A 20,000-nucleotide genomic window follows, 5' to 3' on the forward strand; every position below is an offset into this window, starting at 1 on the left:
CCTTAGAAATAAAACGAAATGAATTTCAGCCGCAAAGTCCGACTGACCTACCATCAAAATCCTCTTATGGCATTTTCCAGGAAACTGTATAAATCTAATCGAGTGCAATCCAGTATTTAGTTTTAGATCGTGGCTTTACCAGTGCAAATCCGGAGTAAAGAGGATTTGCGTCACATAATAAAGAGGAATGAATATTTAGGAAATTACGTTTAATTCGAATGTGGACATGTAATCTCTCCTGTTTAGGCGAAGTGATACAATTACCAGGTGATGCAGTTCCTCGTTGGACGGTTGGTTTGAGTGCTCGCCTACCAATTCGGTAGTCCCAGTTCGATTCCCTTTATCAAGTGATGCTTAAGCGTTATGAACACGCATGGCATCACCTCTCACTTGCATCGAGTTTACCCCGCAAGAACTTCTGTTTATATTTGTTATGAACTTGGGGGCGTCATATTTTGGGGGGGCCCACTTGTCCCCCCTCAGCACACCGATCCCCATCCCCCCAAGAGACTTGGTTTGCCTCCCCAGCGTTTGAAATAATAATTATATCAACAGTAAAATTCACTCCAAGGTGGGTTAGGTCAACCGCTGCAAAAAATAAATAAATAAATAAATAAACAAATAAATAAATAAATAAATATATAAAAATAAAAAACCGGGCTAAACAAAATCCAATAAAAACATCAAAGGTAAAAAGATTTACGCAACTTTCCCTCAGCAAAACTGGTCAAGTCAAGACCCAACCAGTTCACGAAGGTCAGATCTGATAGCGAAACAAAACTGCAGCAAAGAATCCAAAGCATTTACACGGACACGATTTCCTCGCACTTCCCAAATCAAAGAAAACGGGGGCGAAAAACGACACCTGGATTCAGGCCCTTTCCAAAGTTTAGTGATTTCGCTCTCGGTCCATGACCCACTTTTCCACCCCCATCCCCCTCAGAAGTTTATTTAAGATCTGTCCGTAAGATTTTGGGATACCTGACTCGGTGGCGAATAGATCAACATAAAACAAATAAGGCCAGGTAAAGGTAGGACTAGGTCTTAGCTCTGAGCCTTTCTCTTCCACAGGTTGTAGATCATATTGGTTTTACGAAACACTCTTAAAACGGCAACGGCATTCTTCGAGATATTTAAACATAAGTGCAAAAAGCATCAAATTTTTCAAGAAAGAGCCGTTTACGTCAGATTCTTGAAATAGAACATTATAAATGTTTCAAGAAAGCTCCTGTTCAATTTTCCAGGCAATTGGAAACGATATATCTCTCTATGTAACCAGGAAGAGACGGCCTGAAATCAGCTTTGTTTGGCCAGGAGAATTTCTGGAAATATTTACAGAGCGCATCCATCTGCAGCAACAGAAATGAACTTAATTTAAGCCGAGTTATCAGCCAAACACTCGAGAGGAGAAATTCTCCTTTTCCTCTTTTGTTTTTCTTTTCTCGTTTTGCTTCTTAACTCTTTGGACTTGAATAATGGGCTAATTCTGCGCCGACTTGAAAAGGCAGAGGGAATTCGCACACGTATATTGAACTGATACTATATATATAGAGTGTTCATTTCTAACTTTGGCGTGAGGGGTCGCACCTCCACTGTTAGGTATGCCATCGTCAGCGAAACTTGCAACAGACTTTATGACCGCTTGACGCGAGCGGCCATGGAGTCAAAATGTGTATGAATTTATATTCGAAATAAAATATCATCATCATCATCATCATCATTATTTCTATAGTAGATTCACATCAACCGTGCATTTGACTTCTAGGACAGTCCCTTACGACGCTCCTGATTAGCTGTTGATAAACCAGTCACAGGGCTGGAAACTCTCAGTCTCTCTCGAGAGTTCACATAGGCAGGATGTATGTTCCACCTCTGCTGAAAGACGTATCCCTCAGGAGAGGTGGAACATAGATCCTACCCATGTGAACTCTCGAGAGAGACTGAGAGTTTCCAGCCTTGTCATTGGCCTATCAACAGCCAATCACGAGCGTCGTAAGGCACTGGCCTAGACGTCAAATGCAGGGCTGATGTGAATCTACTATAGCAGACATAACGCCCATTATAATAAGATTGTCCTTTTTTACGCCCAAACGGCTGGTCCGATGGGCATGAAACTTGGCAAGGTTTTAGTGGGGACCCCTAAGATGGTTTATAATGAGGTTTCATCTTCTAACCCCCCACCCCCTAATGGGCGTTATGGGTGGAAAACCGTAACAGAAAATTCAAGCAAAACACTTTCCTGCACAGTAACCGTCGAAGTGACTCCTGGCGTGATTGAATGACAGACGGACGGACAGACATAACGCTCATTATATTGAGATTTTTATTATTATTATTATTATTATTATTAATTATTTATAAAAAAATGGGAACCGCAGAAATGAGTGTGATAAAGCAGTTCTTGCGTGCAGAAGGCCTTGACATGAGAGGGAATAAATCCCCAACTGTCCATCCGAGTGTGAAAGGGGAAAGCTAGACCGGAAAAGATATAAGGCCTGAAATAGAAAGAGAAACACTTCAAAGAAAAATTAAGCGAAAAGAAAGTAATAAGGAGTCGTGAAGGTAACCCGCTCAAAACTAACAAAAAATTGAATAATTATTTCACGAAATAATCAAGGATTATCTGGACATGATAAACTGGGAGCTGGGTTCCCACGATAGTCGCTGCCTGAATTTAGAATAAATTGGGAAAAATAGAGCTCCTCTTACATTACATTATACTACTATTCGTGTTTATAATCGTCTATAACAGTTTGCAACCTTGGGGGCGTGAGCAATTTACACGGGAGGAGTAAGCCTTTGTTAAAGATTGAAAATTCTCTAATTATATTCGTTATTCTCTTCACAAGAGTGAGGAACTCATATCTAAAAGTTTATGGGAAAATGCAAAAGTCTTTATTGCTCAGAAACCATATAACATAAGAGTAATGCAGTTTTTTGTAATGTTCTAAATTTCTTCAAGTTTACATTCAGAGCACTTCATTCTATAAAAAAAAAAAAATGCATTACTCTGTTACATGGTTTCTGAGCAATAAATACTTGTAATGGTACTGGGACTTTATGGACACCCTGTATGGTCTACTATTCTGGTCAGACTCGTTGGGCGCAACATGCTATGTAATTATTGACCTCCCTCCTTATCCTTCGAAACCCTTCTCTTTTTCTTTATTTTCCTTTTAATCTGGCAGGGAATTTTACTTCTAGATGCAAGGGAGGCCGTGGAGGGAAGGACCAACTCTTAGAAGGCCCGTGGTAACAAAAAGATTAAGAACTACTGGTCTATAATGAATGAAAAGTGCTCGCTACTTTCCAGAGGCCTGCAATGAACACACAGCCTTCTTCTCTGCGAGGAATAAACCGCAACCCTCTAAGATGGCATTCGCCCTTTCCAGCGCTGCATCTCATTTGAGTGATGGTGGTTCTCCCTCGCCATTTCAAACCTAATTTGAGGAATATGGGAGAAATGCAGGAGGGGCCGAGGGGAAAGAAGGGTATGCAGTGAGAGGAAACCCCTGTAGGTAGATGGATTTATAAATACAGGAGAGAGACCCTCTCTCTCTTTCTCTGGCTTTTATACTCCTACTCTCTTCTCTGCCTTATTCACCCACATAAACGTTTCTCGTTGAACGAGTGGGTTACGTGCTCGCCTACCGATTCAGTAGTCGCGAGTTCGAATCTCTGCTCCGCTAACGTGAAATCAGAGGAATTTATTTCTGGCGATTAGAAATTCATTTCTCGGTATAATGTGGTTCGGATCCCACAATAAGATGTAGGTCACGTTACTAGGTAACCAATTGATTCCTAGTAATGTAAAACTATCTAATCCTTCGGACCAGCCCCAGAAGAGCTGTTAACCTGCCCAGTGGTCTGGTAAAACTAAGATATACCTAATTTCTTTATTTAAAATTTTTTTTTTTTTTTTTTTTTAGGAGTCCAAAGAAGACAGGTATGCAACGGAAGTATGAAGAAGCGTAGAGGCAATGGTAGGTTTTTTTTTTTTTTCAATTCCCTCATTTTCCTCTTCGCCTATTATTTTTTTATCAGCAACCCTCCTCTTCCCTTTCCCGGGTTTAATCTGGCCTGGCTTTTATTTCGCATCGCAGAACCAATTACTTTATCTCTCGCAACGGGACTGATCACGTACTTTGGGAGCTCATGTACCTATATATATATATATATATATATATATAATATATATATTATAATATATATATATATATATATATAGTTAGCAGAACAAGAAATGCAAGACACAGATTAACTCCATTCATAAATAGAGTTATGACTTCATCTTATGGGATTTTCAGGCATCATTGGGACCCGTTATTTACCGCTTTCGCACGACTCATGATAAGGTTTGCAGCAATCATCGGAAATGGTCAAAGGTGCTTATAATATACCAACGACGTCTGTCATTCCTCGGCAATCACCCAACTTAGAATTTGAAATTTATTGACATTAACAAATATATGAACGAGAGTAATGGTCAAATTTGACGATGCAAACTACTTTGCAGTGTAATGTGCATATGACCTCGAGTTACATCTTGTGATTCGAGGGAAATATAACTAGCATATTTGGTAAGATGAAATAATGAGGTACATAGATCTAAAAGTTAATGGGAGACAACCATAGTTGCTTTAAGAAGCACCCAGTAGGCAAAGATGTTGGACAACAACACAAAGCAAAGGCAGCATGAATGGAGGAAAAGTACAAGACCAAAAAAGTGGGGTGCACTGATGGCCCTACCTCCCTACAGAATAGGAAAACTATAAGTCTTCCTAAACTCGTACATTCAACAGAAAGAGGTTTCCTTGCTTCTTCAACCGAACGAAATCAGCCTTGAGTGTTGACTAAGCAGGGAACAACCCAACGAGTTCGTTCTCGCAAGCGGGATCGAAAGTTCAGCCGAACGGAGAATTGTCTGAGAGCTCCCATGAGTAATGTCTCTTCGTTACCCCGTTTTCACGCGGATCGATTTCGCCAGGGAAGGAAGAAGGAGGAGGAGGAGGAGGAGGAGGAGGAGGAGGAGGAGGAGGAGGAGGAGGAGGAGGAGGAGGAGGAGGAGGAGGAGGAGGAGGCGGCGGCATCATAGCAGGAAGTGATTACCTTTCTGTTCGGCGGCAGGATGATTAAGATGGGTCCTGGATGAGAAATGCTGCTGTGGGATTAGTTGCATCTCGCCGTCCTGCGCAGATGAATGATAATGCCGGTGATTAACATCATGATGATGATGATGGTGGTGGTGGTGTGCTGATTTTCGCTTCTTTTTTTATCGCTCTCTCCCTCTCACTCTTTGCCCTGTTAAACTTCCACGTGATATTTTGCTCAATAATTACATTCGGTGATACTGCTGCTGCCTATTTGAAAAAGAGAGCTTTTGTTTTCTCTTAAGAAGAGTTTATCTTTTCAGTAAGAAGCAGTAGACCCACCTCTTACGAAAATAGGCCTAGCTTCTAAAGAGATATCGTTAACCTACTTCTTAATCTTCCTCTAAAATGAAGGGAGCCCGAGCTTCATCTTATGAAGTAGAGTAGACCTTTTCTAATAAGAAATAGTAGACCTGATTCTTAACGAGAGCTGCTTCTAATTGAGGGAAAACAGGCCGACTTCTTAAGGAGCAGAGTGGAACGCCTCATGAGGAGGAACAGACTGGCCTCTTAATACAGAATAAACCACACATTCTCACAAAATTGAGTAGACCTATCTCTAATCGGCAATTTCCAGCGTAAAATTTCTGTCGTATCTACGAAATAGAACGTTCATCTCATTCTGAAAACCGAGGATCATCGTTAACATTAACAGCAGAAAATGGGACGAATAAAAAACGCAATCGAGGTTGTAAATAGCTTACGTAACGGCCGAAATAATATGGAACGTGAGATAAAAAGTGGCGATCTTGCTTGTTTTAAAGGGGATGGTCTCCATTAAACTCTTCCACCGAGGAGTTCAAGCTGGATCAAACGGGTTCACGCGAGAGCGAGACTGGTCTTGAAACTTGAGAGGCGAACGGCGTATGTGCTTAGCAAAGGCAGCCACATTTTCTGCAGGGTATCTGTTCCTTTAAGACTTCGAGCTCTTCCTTCGTAAAAGAAAAAAAAAGCAAATGGTAGTAAAACGAAGAGCGTGAAAGGTTTTTTTTTATTTACTATGGTAATTTAATTACGTTTTCCTCGGTTCGTCAAAAAAAAAATAATAATAATAATAAAAAAAAGAAGTCATCGTCTCTTGTGCGAACGTTTATTTCGCGGATGTTATTTATTTTAAATAAATTGCGCGTTTTTCGTATCGTCGTTATCAAGAGGCGTGGTTTATGACGTCACTGGACCCAAGCAACCAATCAGGAATCAGTTTAAGCTATAAGTTGCTAATCGAGTCATTTACTGTGCTAGTGACCAACTGTTGCGCGTGGGTGTTAGATCCTTCTTAATTGTGATAGAAAATGACGTATTATTGTTGCCCCATTGCTATAACACAGCGGAAGGTAGGACTTGTAACTTTCCTTATTCAATGGAAAATCCTCAAAAGTAGTTATATGTACCTTTAAGGCATCGAAACCATATTGGGAGGCTTATAAATTACCAACAATCTAGGCCTACAGAAACTACTGAGGAGTCGGTAAATATTGATAAAAGGAGTCAATCTTTGGTAAAAAAAAAGAAAGAATAAAGAAATTATGCAAACGGCAGTCACAAAACTCAAGTAAAAATGGAGACTACTACTGTGACAGTCTAGCTCGGTAACTAACGTAACAGCTTACTTGTCCGTGGCCGGTAATAAAGTCACAGGAAAAAAATCACAATTTTGGCAAGGAAAAGTCACATTAATTTATTAATAAAACGTGAATAAAGGAAGACGGTAAATACCATAAACTTAAAAAAATGACAAATTTAAACGAAAACAACCGAGAAACCATAAATATTCCAGTCGGTCACTGACGAGGAATCTGGCCGCGGCAGTCGTCTTCAATTTTACCCAAATGTACATAGGCCGAGTAACGCGAAAACATAATCTACGTCTACACAAAATTGAAATAGGTCAGTAAGTCTCTTCACATTACCTTTCCTTCAGGAGGCGTCACAAGGCGGCTTCTTTTGGTATTTTGCGATGCCTTTCCGCCAAATGGCCCGTTAACCACACATACAAAGCCGTTTCGAGCGTAAACGCAGTTTCCTCCCTCCAAATGTTCCCGTATCACGGTAGCCTACATTCCCCAGGCCTGTTCAGTTTCTGTAGGAACTGTTACACCGTACATTTCCGACATTGCTTTCCATCTTACTGCAAACTTGTCAAAGCAGCCATCACAGCAGCTGTACCTAGGTAAACACTACCATCCTCGTCACCTTGGACCCAAACACTGGTGCGGACTGCGGAGATTGAGTTGCCAGGTTGCTCTCACCAAGATATGCCAAATGCCTCACAAAAATATCCCAAATTAAACCAAACTCCTCTAACACCTATATATTCCCGAAAAAACTATAAACAAAAGTAAGATTTATGCATTGCCATACAAATACTACAAATAAATTGTCGACTCACCAAATTTCTAAAATGGGACAGCAATAACATCACCAAAGTCTTCATTCGTATAGTCATCATTTGCACTTGGTGTTGTAGGTAGTGAGAGATGAACTACTAGATGTGGACGCTCCATCAGATGATCTATACATAGTCCCCCATTCAATAAACTCAGCATATTCTTTGTAACAATGAAGTTTTTGCAGCAGCTTCCACTGAAGTGCAATCTTGACTTTATTCTTATGATGGTTGACAGTAACTCGGTTGAAAGTTTACACCTCAGCATACTTTTCACGTTGAGTCAACGTATGAAAAGATCCGTTCAACAACTGCGTTAACTCAAAGGCAAACTGTATGCTGATAGTGCTGTAATTCCTAATTCCTCGAAACTGTTTTCTTTTCATTTAAGGAATTCTTGTACTTTCTCACCCCAGGCCAAAATGCTACTGGATCATCAGGGATAATTTTACCTTCAAATTCGTCCTTCCAGTTAACAATTATAAGCTTCTTATATTGGTTTGCTACTTTTTCCTTATCAGACTTGTGAATAGCCAAGCATTGTTTGGAAAAATCACTAAAGTCCCTCTTGAAATGACTCAAACACTCACAGGAATTAAAATGATTTAGAGGTGATTATGTCTAAATTTTCACTCACCCTTTTTTCCAACTGTGCATTAGCTTCTATCGAAAAATCTTTACATCTTGTTTTCATGGTATGTATGTCTTCTTGGCATAGCTGTGCCTTCTTAACTTTCTGCTCGAATTTTACTCCAGAGTCTATCTTTTCTAGTGGCAGTACATTTGATTCTGATGATCCTCCTACATATACTCTTATCAGGAGTGATTTGTGCAGCTGACGTAGATCCTCAAAAACTTTAGCAGGATCAGCATTTGTAGCTTGGAAAGCTGAATTTACTTTCTCTGAGTCTTGCATAATAGGTAACACAAATGTCAAATACAAAAAGTTTCGGCGATCAGCAAGCATTTCATTTAACACTCATGCATGATAATTTCTGTCCTTCTCATTTATGACAGAAAAGTAAGCTGTCAGCTCGTGCCATTGTGATAAAATGGAAAACTTATTTCCCCTTCACCAGCCAGCATGTTGTACTAGAGGTAATGAATTTAGTTGGATGAAAATGCTCATCATTCATTGCATTAAACACTGTCTGGAAGTCCTCCCTTCTTAGGGTGCTGAACTTGAACCAACGTGCGACTTCTACTAACAAGTAATCCAAATTCACGGGTAGTTTTTTGAAAGCATACTCGGCACAAAGAGCAAGGCTATGACATGTACACTTAATGAAAGTGATGCCAGGTGAAATATTCTTCAAACGAGACAATACAGAATTGTGGGCCCCACACACGTTACTTGCACCGTCAGAGGCGAATCCAATGCAGTTTGCTAAGTCCACTTTTATGTTAGCAAAGAATTCTCCTATTGCTTTAAATACACTTTCACCAGTAGCTGAAGTAATTTGCAACAAAGCAAGAAATTCTGTTTTCAAAATATTTTCCTTGGTTGAGTAGAACTTAACACAAAGACACAAGAACTTAGAAACTGTCACATCTGTAGTTTCATCTATAAGCAACGAAAACTTGACGTCTTTCAACTCTTCAGTAATTCCTCAAAGCAAGCGTTAGCAACATTTGAAACGAGCTTAGCACACTTTGTTCGATGTAGCCGGGTGTTTTCAAGCGTACTTTTCTTGCTGTACTCCTTGATTATTTCTGTAAAATGATCAACTGAGCGAACACTACTATGGCACGCAACTGCTACACTATATTTAATTTCAAACTCTTAATCGTGTTTTTTCAACAGATGTTCCGAAATATGAGTGAATTGCTTTTTCTTGTTTCTCCACTGCGTCACAATTCTTATAATATGCTTAGCTCCTTTCTCGTGTAGCACCAACACACTTTTTTTCATGGAGATTATAGTGATGTTGCAAACTTAGCAGTGACATGAATTATCTCTGGCTGTCAGCCACTTGAATTCCTTCTCCCATTCTTTATTGTATTTTCTTCCTTCATTGTATGAAGTCTTCCACTTTCCCATATCTGCTACAGCAGTCTATACTAGAGTATGCGAAAAAAACCGCCCTAAGCTTATATATATGTATATATATATATATATATATAATATATATATATATATATATATATATAAAAACACCACATATAGCAACTGAACTAGATACACACACACAGGCAAACGACTGGTCGTGTATGTACTATGGACTTGGGAACTCCTGTTTGGTATCGTGGCGGGAAACAAACACGAGTTATTCGTGTCTTGAATTCTATCCATCGCACTATTTGTACACGTTCGGCGTGATGCAATCACATTACCATTAGAAAGTTAAATAATTTTGTTTTTCCTCTAAGAATCAAAATATCTCTCATCCTTTTTAGCGTGAATTTAAGATAATTCATGAATAAAAGTAGCTTTTGAAATATGCCAAATAAGGTTTGGCATATTAAGAAAATTTTGCCAGCCAGACCAAAAATATGCCAAACTTGGCAACCCTGCGCTGTGCTGAGTCGGATTTCAACAGTCGTTTAAACGACGAAACAGTAGTTTAAACGACTAAAACTGCGGGTAACGTAAATATATAATTGTTAGCACGCAACTGCTTACTACCGATAACGACTACTTAAAACAATTAAACGATGCTGAAGAGATCCTTTTTAGATAATTTTTAAATTCAAAAATTTATAAATAAAAGTTCGTACATCAACTCTCTCTTCTTTAAGTGTAATCTTGGGCGTCCCAGTTCAATATACGCGTGCAAATTCCTTCTGCCTTTCCAAGTCGGCGCAGAATTAGCCCATTATTCAAGTCCAAAGAGTTAAGAAGCAAAACGAGAAAAGAGAAACAAAAGAGGAAAAGAAGAATTTCTCCTCTCGAGTGTTTGGCTGATAACTCGACTTTAACTAAGTTCATATATTAGGGCTGTTGCCTCGTATAATAAGGCGCCCTATGAGGTAATGTTAGACTTGCGATAATCTTACGCGAAGTCGGTTGGTTATGCACTTCCATATTCATTGGAGTGTCTTGGGGTTGTAGATCACTTACGAAGTCGGTATTATCTTCTTTGGTTATGACGACGATGTGTTAAACTCATGATGATTCGGCAATGATGTGAGGTTCTAGTAGAAACCACGAAGTACAAAAAATACTTATATTCTCTGAGATTACATGGTGAAGATCAAGTAGGATTGTACAGGTCTTTTAATGACGATAGCTTGATCGCTTCTGCCAACGATGATAGCTAATTCTATTCTGTCTCTTCTACATGATAAAGCTTAGGTAAAGAGATACAGGTCTGCCAATGATGATGTCTAACTCTATTCTGACTACCATCTCGGTTACAATCATAAAGGAAGCAGACAGTAGCTCGAACATATGAACATACATACAAAATGAGACACATTACTAATCACGTAGGCCATTTGAATTATAGGTCACGGTAGTTGTCTCAAGCAGGGAGCTTGGACTAATGTTTCAAAACAAATGAATGACTACAGGTGACGGCACGTCATCTTAGCCTACATACTTTATCGTCTCTGGTCTGATCACATTCCTGCAAGCAATCTGGTTGACCTCTTTAGTTTTAGTCTTTTATATATATGGAATAACATTCCTTATTTTTATTATGTAATCACTTACACACACACACACATATATAATTATATATATATATATAATATATATATATATATATATATATATATACATATATCATATATATATATATATATATATATGTATATATATAATATAAATTATGTATTATATATATATATATATATATATATATATATATATATATATATATATAATATATATATATATATATATGTGTGTGTGTGTGTGTGTCAATGCAGTGTCTATTACAAACTATTGGGGTTTGAAGTTGAACAGGAGGGTCCCTAATGACATTTTTACTGACAAATTAATGTTTTCAGGATCTTGGTATGGAAGGAACTACCCTGACACAATTTCCCGTGTGTTGTGAATTCCTTCATATTGTCCTAAGGTCTTCAGTCTACGATGGTAAGTACTTGTCCTTTGAACTTTTAAAAAGTATTTTGTGTGCTCATTGTTTGTGTTTCAGTGCCTATTCATGCTTGATTCATTGGAAAAGTTTTTAATATTGGAATGTGTGATTTCATGCACTAGTTATGGAGGACCGGAGTGAGAGATGGGTCCAGTTATTATGACATGCTTTATGACATGTGTTCTTCATCGAGAGTTTATGATGGCTTTTAGCATTTATGCTGTCGGTTCCTTTTTTGTTTCTCAAGAGTTGTTAGTTGTAAGGATTTGGATTTGTATAATTCGATAGATCTGTTCATGTCGAGTGAATGGGGTTAATGTATCGTGTGATGAGTGGTTTGCAGGTGTAATGTGGTTGCCTAGTGTTGGCTCACGTGGCTGAAGTCTTGTGAATATTTAGGAATTTAATGTTGTATGTAGGATTTGCAATGTATGTTTCGAAAGTTCGTTTGTAGGGTGGGGACACGAATGCTTTAAATTTCATTAGTGGGATGGCGGCGCAAGTGCCAAAAATTTCATTTGTAGGGTGGGGACGCAAGTGCCAAAATTTCATTTGTATGGCGGGGAAGGCGAATGCAAAAAGTTTCATTTTTAGGGGAAATGGGGGCGCAAAAAGCCAAAAAGTTCATTTGTAGGGTTAGGGGCAGGGGGCGAATACCAAAAGTTCGTTTGCAGGGCAGAGTTACAAATGTGAAAATAAAAGTTCGTTTGTAGGGCAAGGAGCGCGAAATACGAAGAAATCGTTTGTAGTGCCTGACAAAACACGAATGCTAAAATTTATTTGTAGTGGATGGCGGCGCAAGTCCCAAGATTTCATTTGTAGGGTGGGGGCACAAGTGCCAAAATTTCATTTGTAGGGCGGGGACGCAAGTGGCAAAAGTTCCGTTTGTAGGGCGGGGGACATGACGTTTTTTAATATTTCATTTTGTCGGGATTGGCGGCGCAAGTGCCAAAAAATTTCATTTATTGTAGGGGGTGGGGCACAAGTGCCGAAAAATTTTATTTGGTAGGGCCCGCGGACCACAATTGCCCCAAAAGTTCATTTGTTTTGTAGGCCAAGGCGGGGGCGCAAATTCCAAAACGTTTTTCGTTTTGTATTGGGCGGGGGCGCGAATGCCAAAAGGCAGGGCAGGGCCATGAATGCCAAAAGTTTGTTTGTAGGGCAGGGGCATGAATGTGAAAAGTTCGTTTTTGTAGGGGCGGGGGGCTGGGGGGCGTGAATGCCAAAAGTTCATTTGTAGGGCGGGGGGGGGGGCGAATGCCAAAATTTCATTTGTAAGGTGGGGGCACGAATGTCAAAAGTTTGTTTGTTAGGGCGGGGGTGCGAATGGCAAAATTTCATTTGTAGGGCTGGGGAACGACGAATGCCAAAATTTCTTTTGTAGGGCGGGGGCGTGAATGCCAAAATTTCATTTGTAGGGCGGCGGGCGCGTATGCCAAAGTTTGTTTGAAGGGCGAGGGTGCAAATGCCAAAAGTTCGTGTTAGGGCTGGGACGCGAATGCTAAAAGTTCGTTTGTAGGGCGTGAGCGCGAATGCCAAAATTTCATTTGTAAGGGCGGGGGCGCGAAATGCCAAAATTTCATTTTTTTATAGGGCGGGGGGGGAGGGCGGGAAATGCCAAAATTTCATTTGTAGGGCGGGGGCGCGAATGCCAAAATTTCATTTGTAGGGCGGGGGACGCGAATGCCAAAATTTCATTTGTAGGGTGGGGGCGCGAATGCCAAAATTTCATTTGAAGGGCGGGGGCATGAATGCCAAAAGTTCGTTTATAGGGCGGGGGTGCGAATGCCAAAAGTTCATTTATAGGGCGGGGCCACGAATGCCAAAATTTCATTTGTAGGGCGGGGACACAAATGCCAAAATTTCATTTGTAGGGCAGGGGCATGAATGACTAAAGTTCGTTTGTAGGCTGGAGGCGCAAATGCTAAAATTTCATTTGTAGGGCGGAAGCGCGAATGCCAAAAGTTAGTTTTTAGGGCGGGGGGCGCGAATGCCAAAATTTCATTAGTAGTGCACGGACGCGAAAGCCAAAAGTTTGTTTGTAGGGCAGGGGCGCAAATGCCAAGAGTTCGTTTGTAGGGTGGGGGCGCGAATGCTGAAAGTTCGTTTGTAGGGCGGGGCACGAATGCCAAAATTTAATTTGTAGGCCGGGGACGCGAATGCCAAAAGTTCGTTTGTAGGGTGGGGGCGCGAATGCCAAAAGTTCATTTGTAGGGCGGGGACGCGAATGCGAAAAGTTTGTTTGTAGGGCGGGGGCGCGAATGTCAAAAGTTCATTTGTAGGGTGGGGGCGCGAATGCCAAAAGTTCGTTTGTAGGGCGGAGGTGCGAATGCCAAAAGTATGTTTGTAGGGCAGAGGCGCGAATGCGAAAAATTCGTTTGTAGGGCGGGAGGGCGAATGCAAAAAATTCGTTTGTAGGGCGGGAGCGCGAATGTGAAAAGTTCATTTGAAGGTTGGGAGCGCGAATGCGAAAAGTTAGTTTGTAGGGCGGGAGTGCGAATGCGAAAAGTTTGTTTGTAGGTCGGGAGCACGAATGCAAAAAGTTCGTTTGTAGGGCGGGAGCACGTATGCCAAAATTTAATTTGTAGGGCGGGGACGTGAATGGCAAAAGTTTGTTTGTAGGGTAGGGACGCGAAGGCCAAAAGTTCATTTGTAAGGCGGGGACACAAATGCTAAAAGGTCATTTGTAGGGCGGGGGCATGAATGCCAAAATTTCATTTGTAGGGCGGGGCCGTGAATGCCAAAAGTTCGTTTGTAGGGCAGCGGCGCAAATGCCAAAATTTCAATTGTAGGGCGAGGACGGGAATGCTGAAATTTCATTTGTAGGGCCTGGGTGCGAATGCCAAAATTTTATTTGTAGGGCGGGGGAGCAAATGCCAAAAGTTCATTTGTAGGGCAGGGGCGTGAATGCCAATAGTTTGTTTGTAGGGCAGGGACGCGAATGCCAAAAGTTCGTTTGTAGGGCATGGACAGGAATGCCAAAATTTAATTTGTTGGGCCTGGGCGCGAATGCCAAAATTTCCATTGTAGGGCGGGGGAGCGAATACCAAAAGTTCGTTTGTAGAGCAGGGACGTGAATGCCAAAAGTTCGTTTGTAGGGTGGGGACGTGAATGCCAAAAGTTCGTTTGTAGGGCATGGACGCGAATGCCAATAGTTCGTTTGTAGGGTTGGGCTTTGTAGGGCTGGGGCGCAAATGCCAAATTTCATTTGTAGGGCGGGGACGAGAATGCTAAAATTTCATTTGTAGGGCCTGGGCGCGAATGCCAAAATTTCATTTGTAGGGCGGGGACGGGAATGCTAAAATTTCATTTGTAGGGCCTGAGCGCGAATGCCAAAATTTAATTTGTAGGCCGGGGACATGAATGCCAAAATTTCATTTGTAGGGCGGGGGTTTGAATACCAAAAGTTCGTTTGTAGGGCGGGGACGTGAATGCCAAAAGTTCGTTTGTAGGGCAAGGACGCGAATGCCAAAAGTTCGTTTGTGGGGGGGCGGCGAATGCCAAAAGTTCGTTTGTAGTGCTGGGGCGCACATGCCAAAATTTCCTTTGTAGGGCTGGGACGGGAATGCTAAAATTTCATTTGTAGGGCCTGGGCACGAATGCCATAAATTTCATTTGTAGGGCGGGGGAGCAAATGCCAAAAGTTCGTTTGTAGGGCATGGACGCGAATGCCAAAAGTTCGTTTGTGGGGGTGTGGCGAATGCCAAAAGTTCGTTTGTAGGGCTGGGGCGCAAATGCCAAAATTTCATTTGTAGGGCTGGGACGGGAATGCTAAAATTTCATTTGTAGGGCCTGGGCGCGAATGACAAAATTTAATTTGTAGGACGAGGACACGAATGCCAAAAGTTCTTTGTAGGGCGGGGGCGTGAAATGAACAAAAAATTTTTAATTTGTAAAGGGCCCCGGGGGGAAAACAGAATGGCCAAAAAGATTTCGTGTTTTTGTACGGCCCGGGGCGTGGAAAATGCCACCCCAAAATTTCATTTATAGAGCAGGGACGCGAAAGCCAAAAGTTCGTTTGTTGGGCGGGGGTGCGAATGTAAAAAGTTCATTTGTGAGGCGGGGGCGCGAATGGCAAAAGTTTGTTTGTAGGGCAGGGGTGTGGATGTCAAAAGTTCATTTGTAGGGCAGGGGCGCGATTGCCAAAATTTCATTTTTAGTGGGGGGACGCAAATGCCAAAAGTTCGTATGCAGGGCGGGGGCACAAATGCCAAACGTTCATTTGTAGGGCGGGGATGCGAATGCCAAGTTTGATTTGTAAGGCGGGGGCGGGAATGCCAGAAGTTCGTTTGTAGGGCGGGGGCGCGAATGCCAAAAGTTAGTTTGTAGGGCAGGGGTGCGAATGCCAAAATTTCATTTGTAGGGCGGGGACACGAAAGACAAAAGTTCGTTTGTAGGTCAGGGGTGCGAATGCCAAAATTTAATTTGTAGGCCAGGGACGCGAATGCCAAAAGTTCGTTTGTAGGGCGCGGGCGCAAATGCCAAAATTTCATTTGTAGGGCGGGGGTTTGAATACCAAAAGTTCGTTTGTAGGGCGGAGACGCGAATGCCAAAAGTTCGTTTGTAGGGCATGGACGCGAATGCCAAAAGTTCGTTTGCGGGGGGGCGGCGAATGCCAAAAGTTCGTTTTGTAGGGCTGGGGCGCAAATGCCCAAAATTTAATTTGTAGGGCGGGGGACGGGAATGCTAAAATTTCATTTGTAGGGTCTAGGCCCGCGAATGCCAAAAAATTTTCATTGCTTAGGGCGGGGGAGCAAATGCCAAAAGTTCGTTTGTAGGGCGGGGACGCGAATGCCAAAAGTTCTTTGTAGGGCGGGGGCGCGAATGACAAAATTTAATTTGTAGGGCGGGGACACGAATGCCAAAAGTTCGTTTGTACGGCGGGGGCGTGAATGCCAAGTTTGTTTGTAGGGCGGGGGCGCGAATGCCAAGTTTGTTTGTAGGGCGGGGGCGCGTATGCCAAAATTTCATTTGTAGGGCGGGGACGCGAATGCCGAAATTTAATTTGTTGTGCAGGGGCACGAATGCCAAAAGTTTGTTTGTAGGGTGGGGGGTGCGAATGCCAAAATTTCATTTGTAGGGCGGGGGAACGAATGCCAAAAGTTCGTTTGGATGGTGGGGGCGTGAATGCTACTAATAAAATTTCATTTAAGAAAGGGCCAGGGACAAAAAGCGCAAAAGTTCCCAAAAGTTGATTTGTAAGGGCAGGGGCGCAAAATGAACCAAATAAAAATCTTCATTTGTTGGGCGGGGGCGCGAATGTAAAAAGTTCATTTGTGGGTGGGGGCGGGGGCGCGAATGACAAAATTTAATTTGTAGGGCGGGGACACGAATCTAAAAGTGCTCGTGTAGGGCGGAGACGCGAATGCCAAAGTTCGTTTGTAGGGCATGGACGCGAATGCCAAAAGTTCGTTCGCTTTTGCGGGGGGGCGGCGAATGCCAAAAGTTCGTTTGTAGGGCTGGGGCGCAAATGCCAAAATTTAATTTGTAGGGCAGGGACGGGAATGCTAAAATTTCATTTGTAGGGTCTAGGCGCGAATGCCAAAATTTCATTTGTAGGGCGGGGGAGCAAATGCCAAAAGTTCGTTTGTAGGGCGGGGACGCGAATGCCAAAAGTTCTTTGTAGGGCGGGGGCGCGAATGACAAAATTTAATTTGTAGGGCGGGGACACGAATGCAAAAGTTCGTTTGTACGGCGGGGGCAACGGTGGTATGATGCCAAGTTTGTTTTGTAGGGCGGGGGCGCGAAAGGCCAAGTTTGTTTTAGGGCGGGGGGCGCGTATGCCAAAAATTTCATTTTGTAGGGGGGGGCGGGTGGGGACGCGAATGCCGAAATTTAATTTGTTGTGCAGGGGCACGAATGCCAAAAGTTTGTTTGTAGGGTGGGGGCGCGAATGCCAAAATTTCATTTGTAGGGCGGGGGAACGAATGCCAAAAGTTCGTTTGGATGGCGGGGGCGTGAATGCTAAAATTTCATTTAAAGGGCAGGGACGCGAAAGCCAAAAGTTCGTTTGTAGGGCGGGGGCGCAAATGCCAAAACTTCATTTGTTGGGCGGGGGCGCGAATGTAAAAAGTTCATTTGTGGGGCGGGGGCGCAAATGGCAAAAGTTTGTTTGTAGGGCGGGGGCGCGGATGTCAAAAGTTCATTTGTAGGGCGGGGGCGCGATTGCCAAAATTTCATTTTTAGTGGGGGATGCAAATGCCAAAAGTTCGTATGCAGGGCGGGGGGAAGGGGGCACAAATGCCAAACGTTCATTTGTAGGGCGGGGATGGCGAACTGCCAAGTTTGTTTGTAAGGCGGGGGCGGGAATGCCAGAAGTTCGTTTGTAGGGCGGGGGCGCGAATGCCAAAAGTTAGTTTGTAGAGCAGGGGTGCGAATGCCAAAATTTAATTTGTAGGCCAGGGACGCGAATGCCAAAATTTCATTTGTAGGGTGGGGGCGCGAATGCCAAAATTTCCTTTGTAGGGAGGGGACACAAATGCCAGAAGTTCGTTTGTAGGGCGGGGGCGCAAAAGCCAAGTTTGTTTGTAGGGCGGGGGCGCGAATGCCAAAATTTCATTTGTAGGGCGGGGACGCGAATGCCAAAAGTTTGTTTGTAGGGCGGGGGTGTGAATGCCAAAAGTTCATTTGTAGGCCGGGGACGTGAAAGCCAAAAGTTCGTTTGTAGGGCGGGGGCGCGAATGCCAAAATTTCATTTGTGGGGCGGGGATGCGAATGCCAAAAGTTTGTTTATAGGGCGGGGGCGCAAATGCCAAAATTTCATTTGTAGGCCGGGGACGCGAATGCCAAAAGTTCGTTTGTAGGGCAGAGACGCAAATGCCAAAATTTAATTTGTAGGCCGGGGAGACGAATGCCAAAAGTTCGTTTGTAGGGCGGGGACGCGAATGCCAAAATTTTCTTTGTAGGGCGGGGGCGCGAATGCCAAAATTTCATTTGTAGGGCGGGGACACGAATGCCAAAAGTCCGTTTGTAGGGGGGGGGACTCGAATGCCAAAAGCTCGTTTGTAGGGCGGGGGCGCGAATATCAAAAGTTCGTTTGTAGGGCGGGGACGCAAGTGCCAAAAGTTCGTTTGTAGGGCGGGGGCACGAATGCCAAAAGTTCCTTTGTAGGGCGGGGACGCGAATGCCAAAAGTTCATTTATAGGGCAGGGGCGCGAATGCCAAAAGTTCCTTTGTAGGGCGGGGGTGCGAATGCCAAAATTTCATTTGTAGGGCGGGGACGTGAATGCCAAAAATTCGTTTGTAGGGTAGTGGCGCGAATGCCAAAATTTCATTTGTGGGGCGGGGATGCGAATGCCAAAAGTTTGTTTATAGGGCGGGGCGCAAATGCCAAAATTTCATTTGTAGGCCGGGGATGCGAATGCCAAAAGTTCGTTTGTAGGGCGGGGGCGCGAATGCCAAAATTTCATTTGTAGGCCGGGGAGACGAATGCCAAAAGTTTGTTTGTATGGCGGGGGTGCGAATGCCAAAATTTCATTTGTAGGGCGGGGGCCCGAATGCCAAAATTTCATTTGTAGGGCGAGGACACAAATGCCAAAAGTCCCTTTGTAGGGGGGGGACACGAATGCCAAAAGTTCGTTTGTAGGGCGGGGATGCGAGTGCCAAAAGTTCGTTTGTAGGGCGGGGACGCGAGTGCCAAAGTTCGTTTGTAGGGGGGAGGGGGGGGGGGGGGGCACGAGTGCCAAAAGTTCATTTGTAGGGCGGGGACGCGAGTACCAAAAGTTCGTTTGTAGGGCGGGGGCACGAATGCCAAAAGCTCCTTTGTAGGGCTGGGACGCGAATGCCAAAAGTTCATATGTAGGGCGGGGGAGCGAATGCCAAAAGTTTGTTTGTAGGGCAGAGGCGCAAATGCCAAAAGTTCCTTTGTAGGGCAGGGGTGCGAATGCCAAAATTTAATTTGTAGGGCGGGGACGCGAACGCCAAAAGTTTCTTTTGTAGGGCTGGGGCGCGAATGTCAGAAGTTCCTTTGTTTAGGGCGTTAGGGCGGGGGGCGCGAATGCCAAAATTTCATTTGTAGGGCAGGGACGTGAATGCCAAAAGTTCGTTTGTAGGGAAGGGGCACGAATGCCAAAAGTTCATTTGTAGGACGAGGACGTGAATGCCAAACGTTCGTTTGTAAGGCGGGGGCGCGAATGCCAAAAGTTCGTTTGTACGGCAGGGGCGCAAATACAAAAGTTCCTTGTAGGGTTCGGGGGGTGAATGAAAATGCAAAATTTAATTTGTAGGATGGGGGCGCGAATGCCAGAAGTTCATTTGTAGGGCGGTGGCGCGAATGCCAAAATTTCATTTGTAGGGCGGGGTTGCGAATGCTAAAATTTCATTTGTAGGGCGGGGACGCGAATGCCAAAAGTTCGTTTGTAGGGCGGGGGTGCGAATGCCAAAAGTTTATTTGTATGGTGAGGGCGCAAATGCCAAAAT

At 43.3% G+C, this 20,000-nt stretch overlaps 1 protein-coding gene across 1 annotated transcript in view; it reads right to left on the reverse strand.

Moving 5' to 3' along the window:
* The window catches only part of LOC135204008 (RNA-binding protein 12B-like), a 17,783-nt gene extending 9,331 nt beyond the window's left edge, over positions 1-8,452 (reverse strand). The window contains exon 1 of the mRNA XM_064233932.1: positions 8,174-8,452. Within this exon, the coding sequence (XP_064090002.1) occupies positions 8,174-8,452 (279 nt within the window). The remainder of the gene's footprint in view (positions 1-8,173) is intronic.
* Between the last annotated feature and the right edge of the window lie 11,548 nt (positions 8,453-20,000).

This window comes from Macrobrachium nipponense, chromosome 44, assembly GCF_015104395.2.
Source record: "Macrobrachium nipponense isolate FS-2020 chromosome 44, ASM1510439v2, whole genome shotgun sequence".
In the NCBI taxonomy this organism is placed as follows: Eukaryota; Metazoa; Arthropoda; class Malacostraca; order Decapoda; family Palaemonidae; genus Macrobrachium; species Macrobrachium nipponense.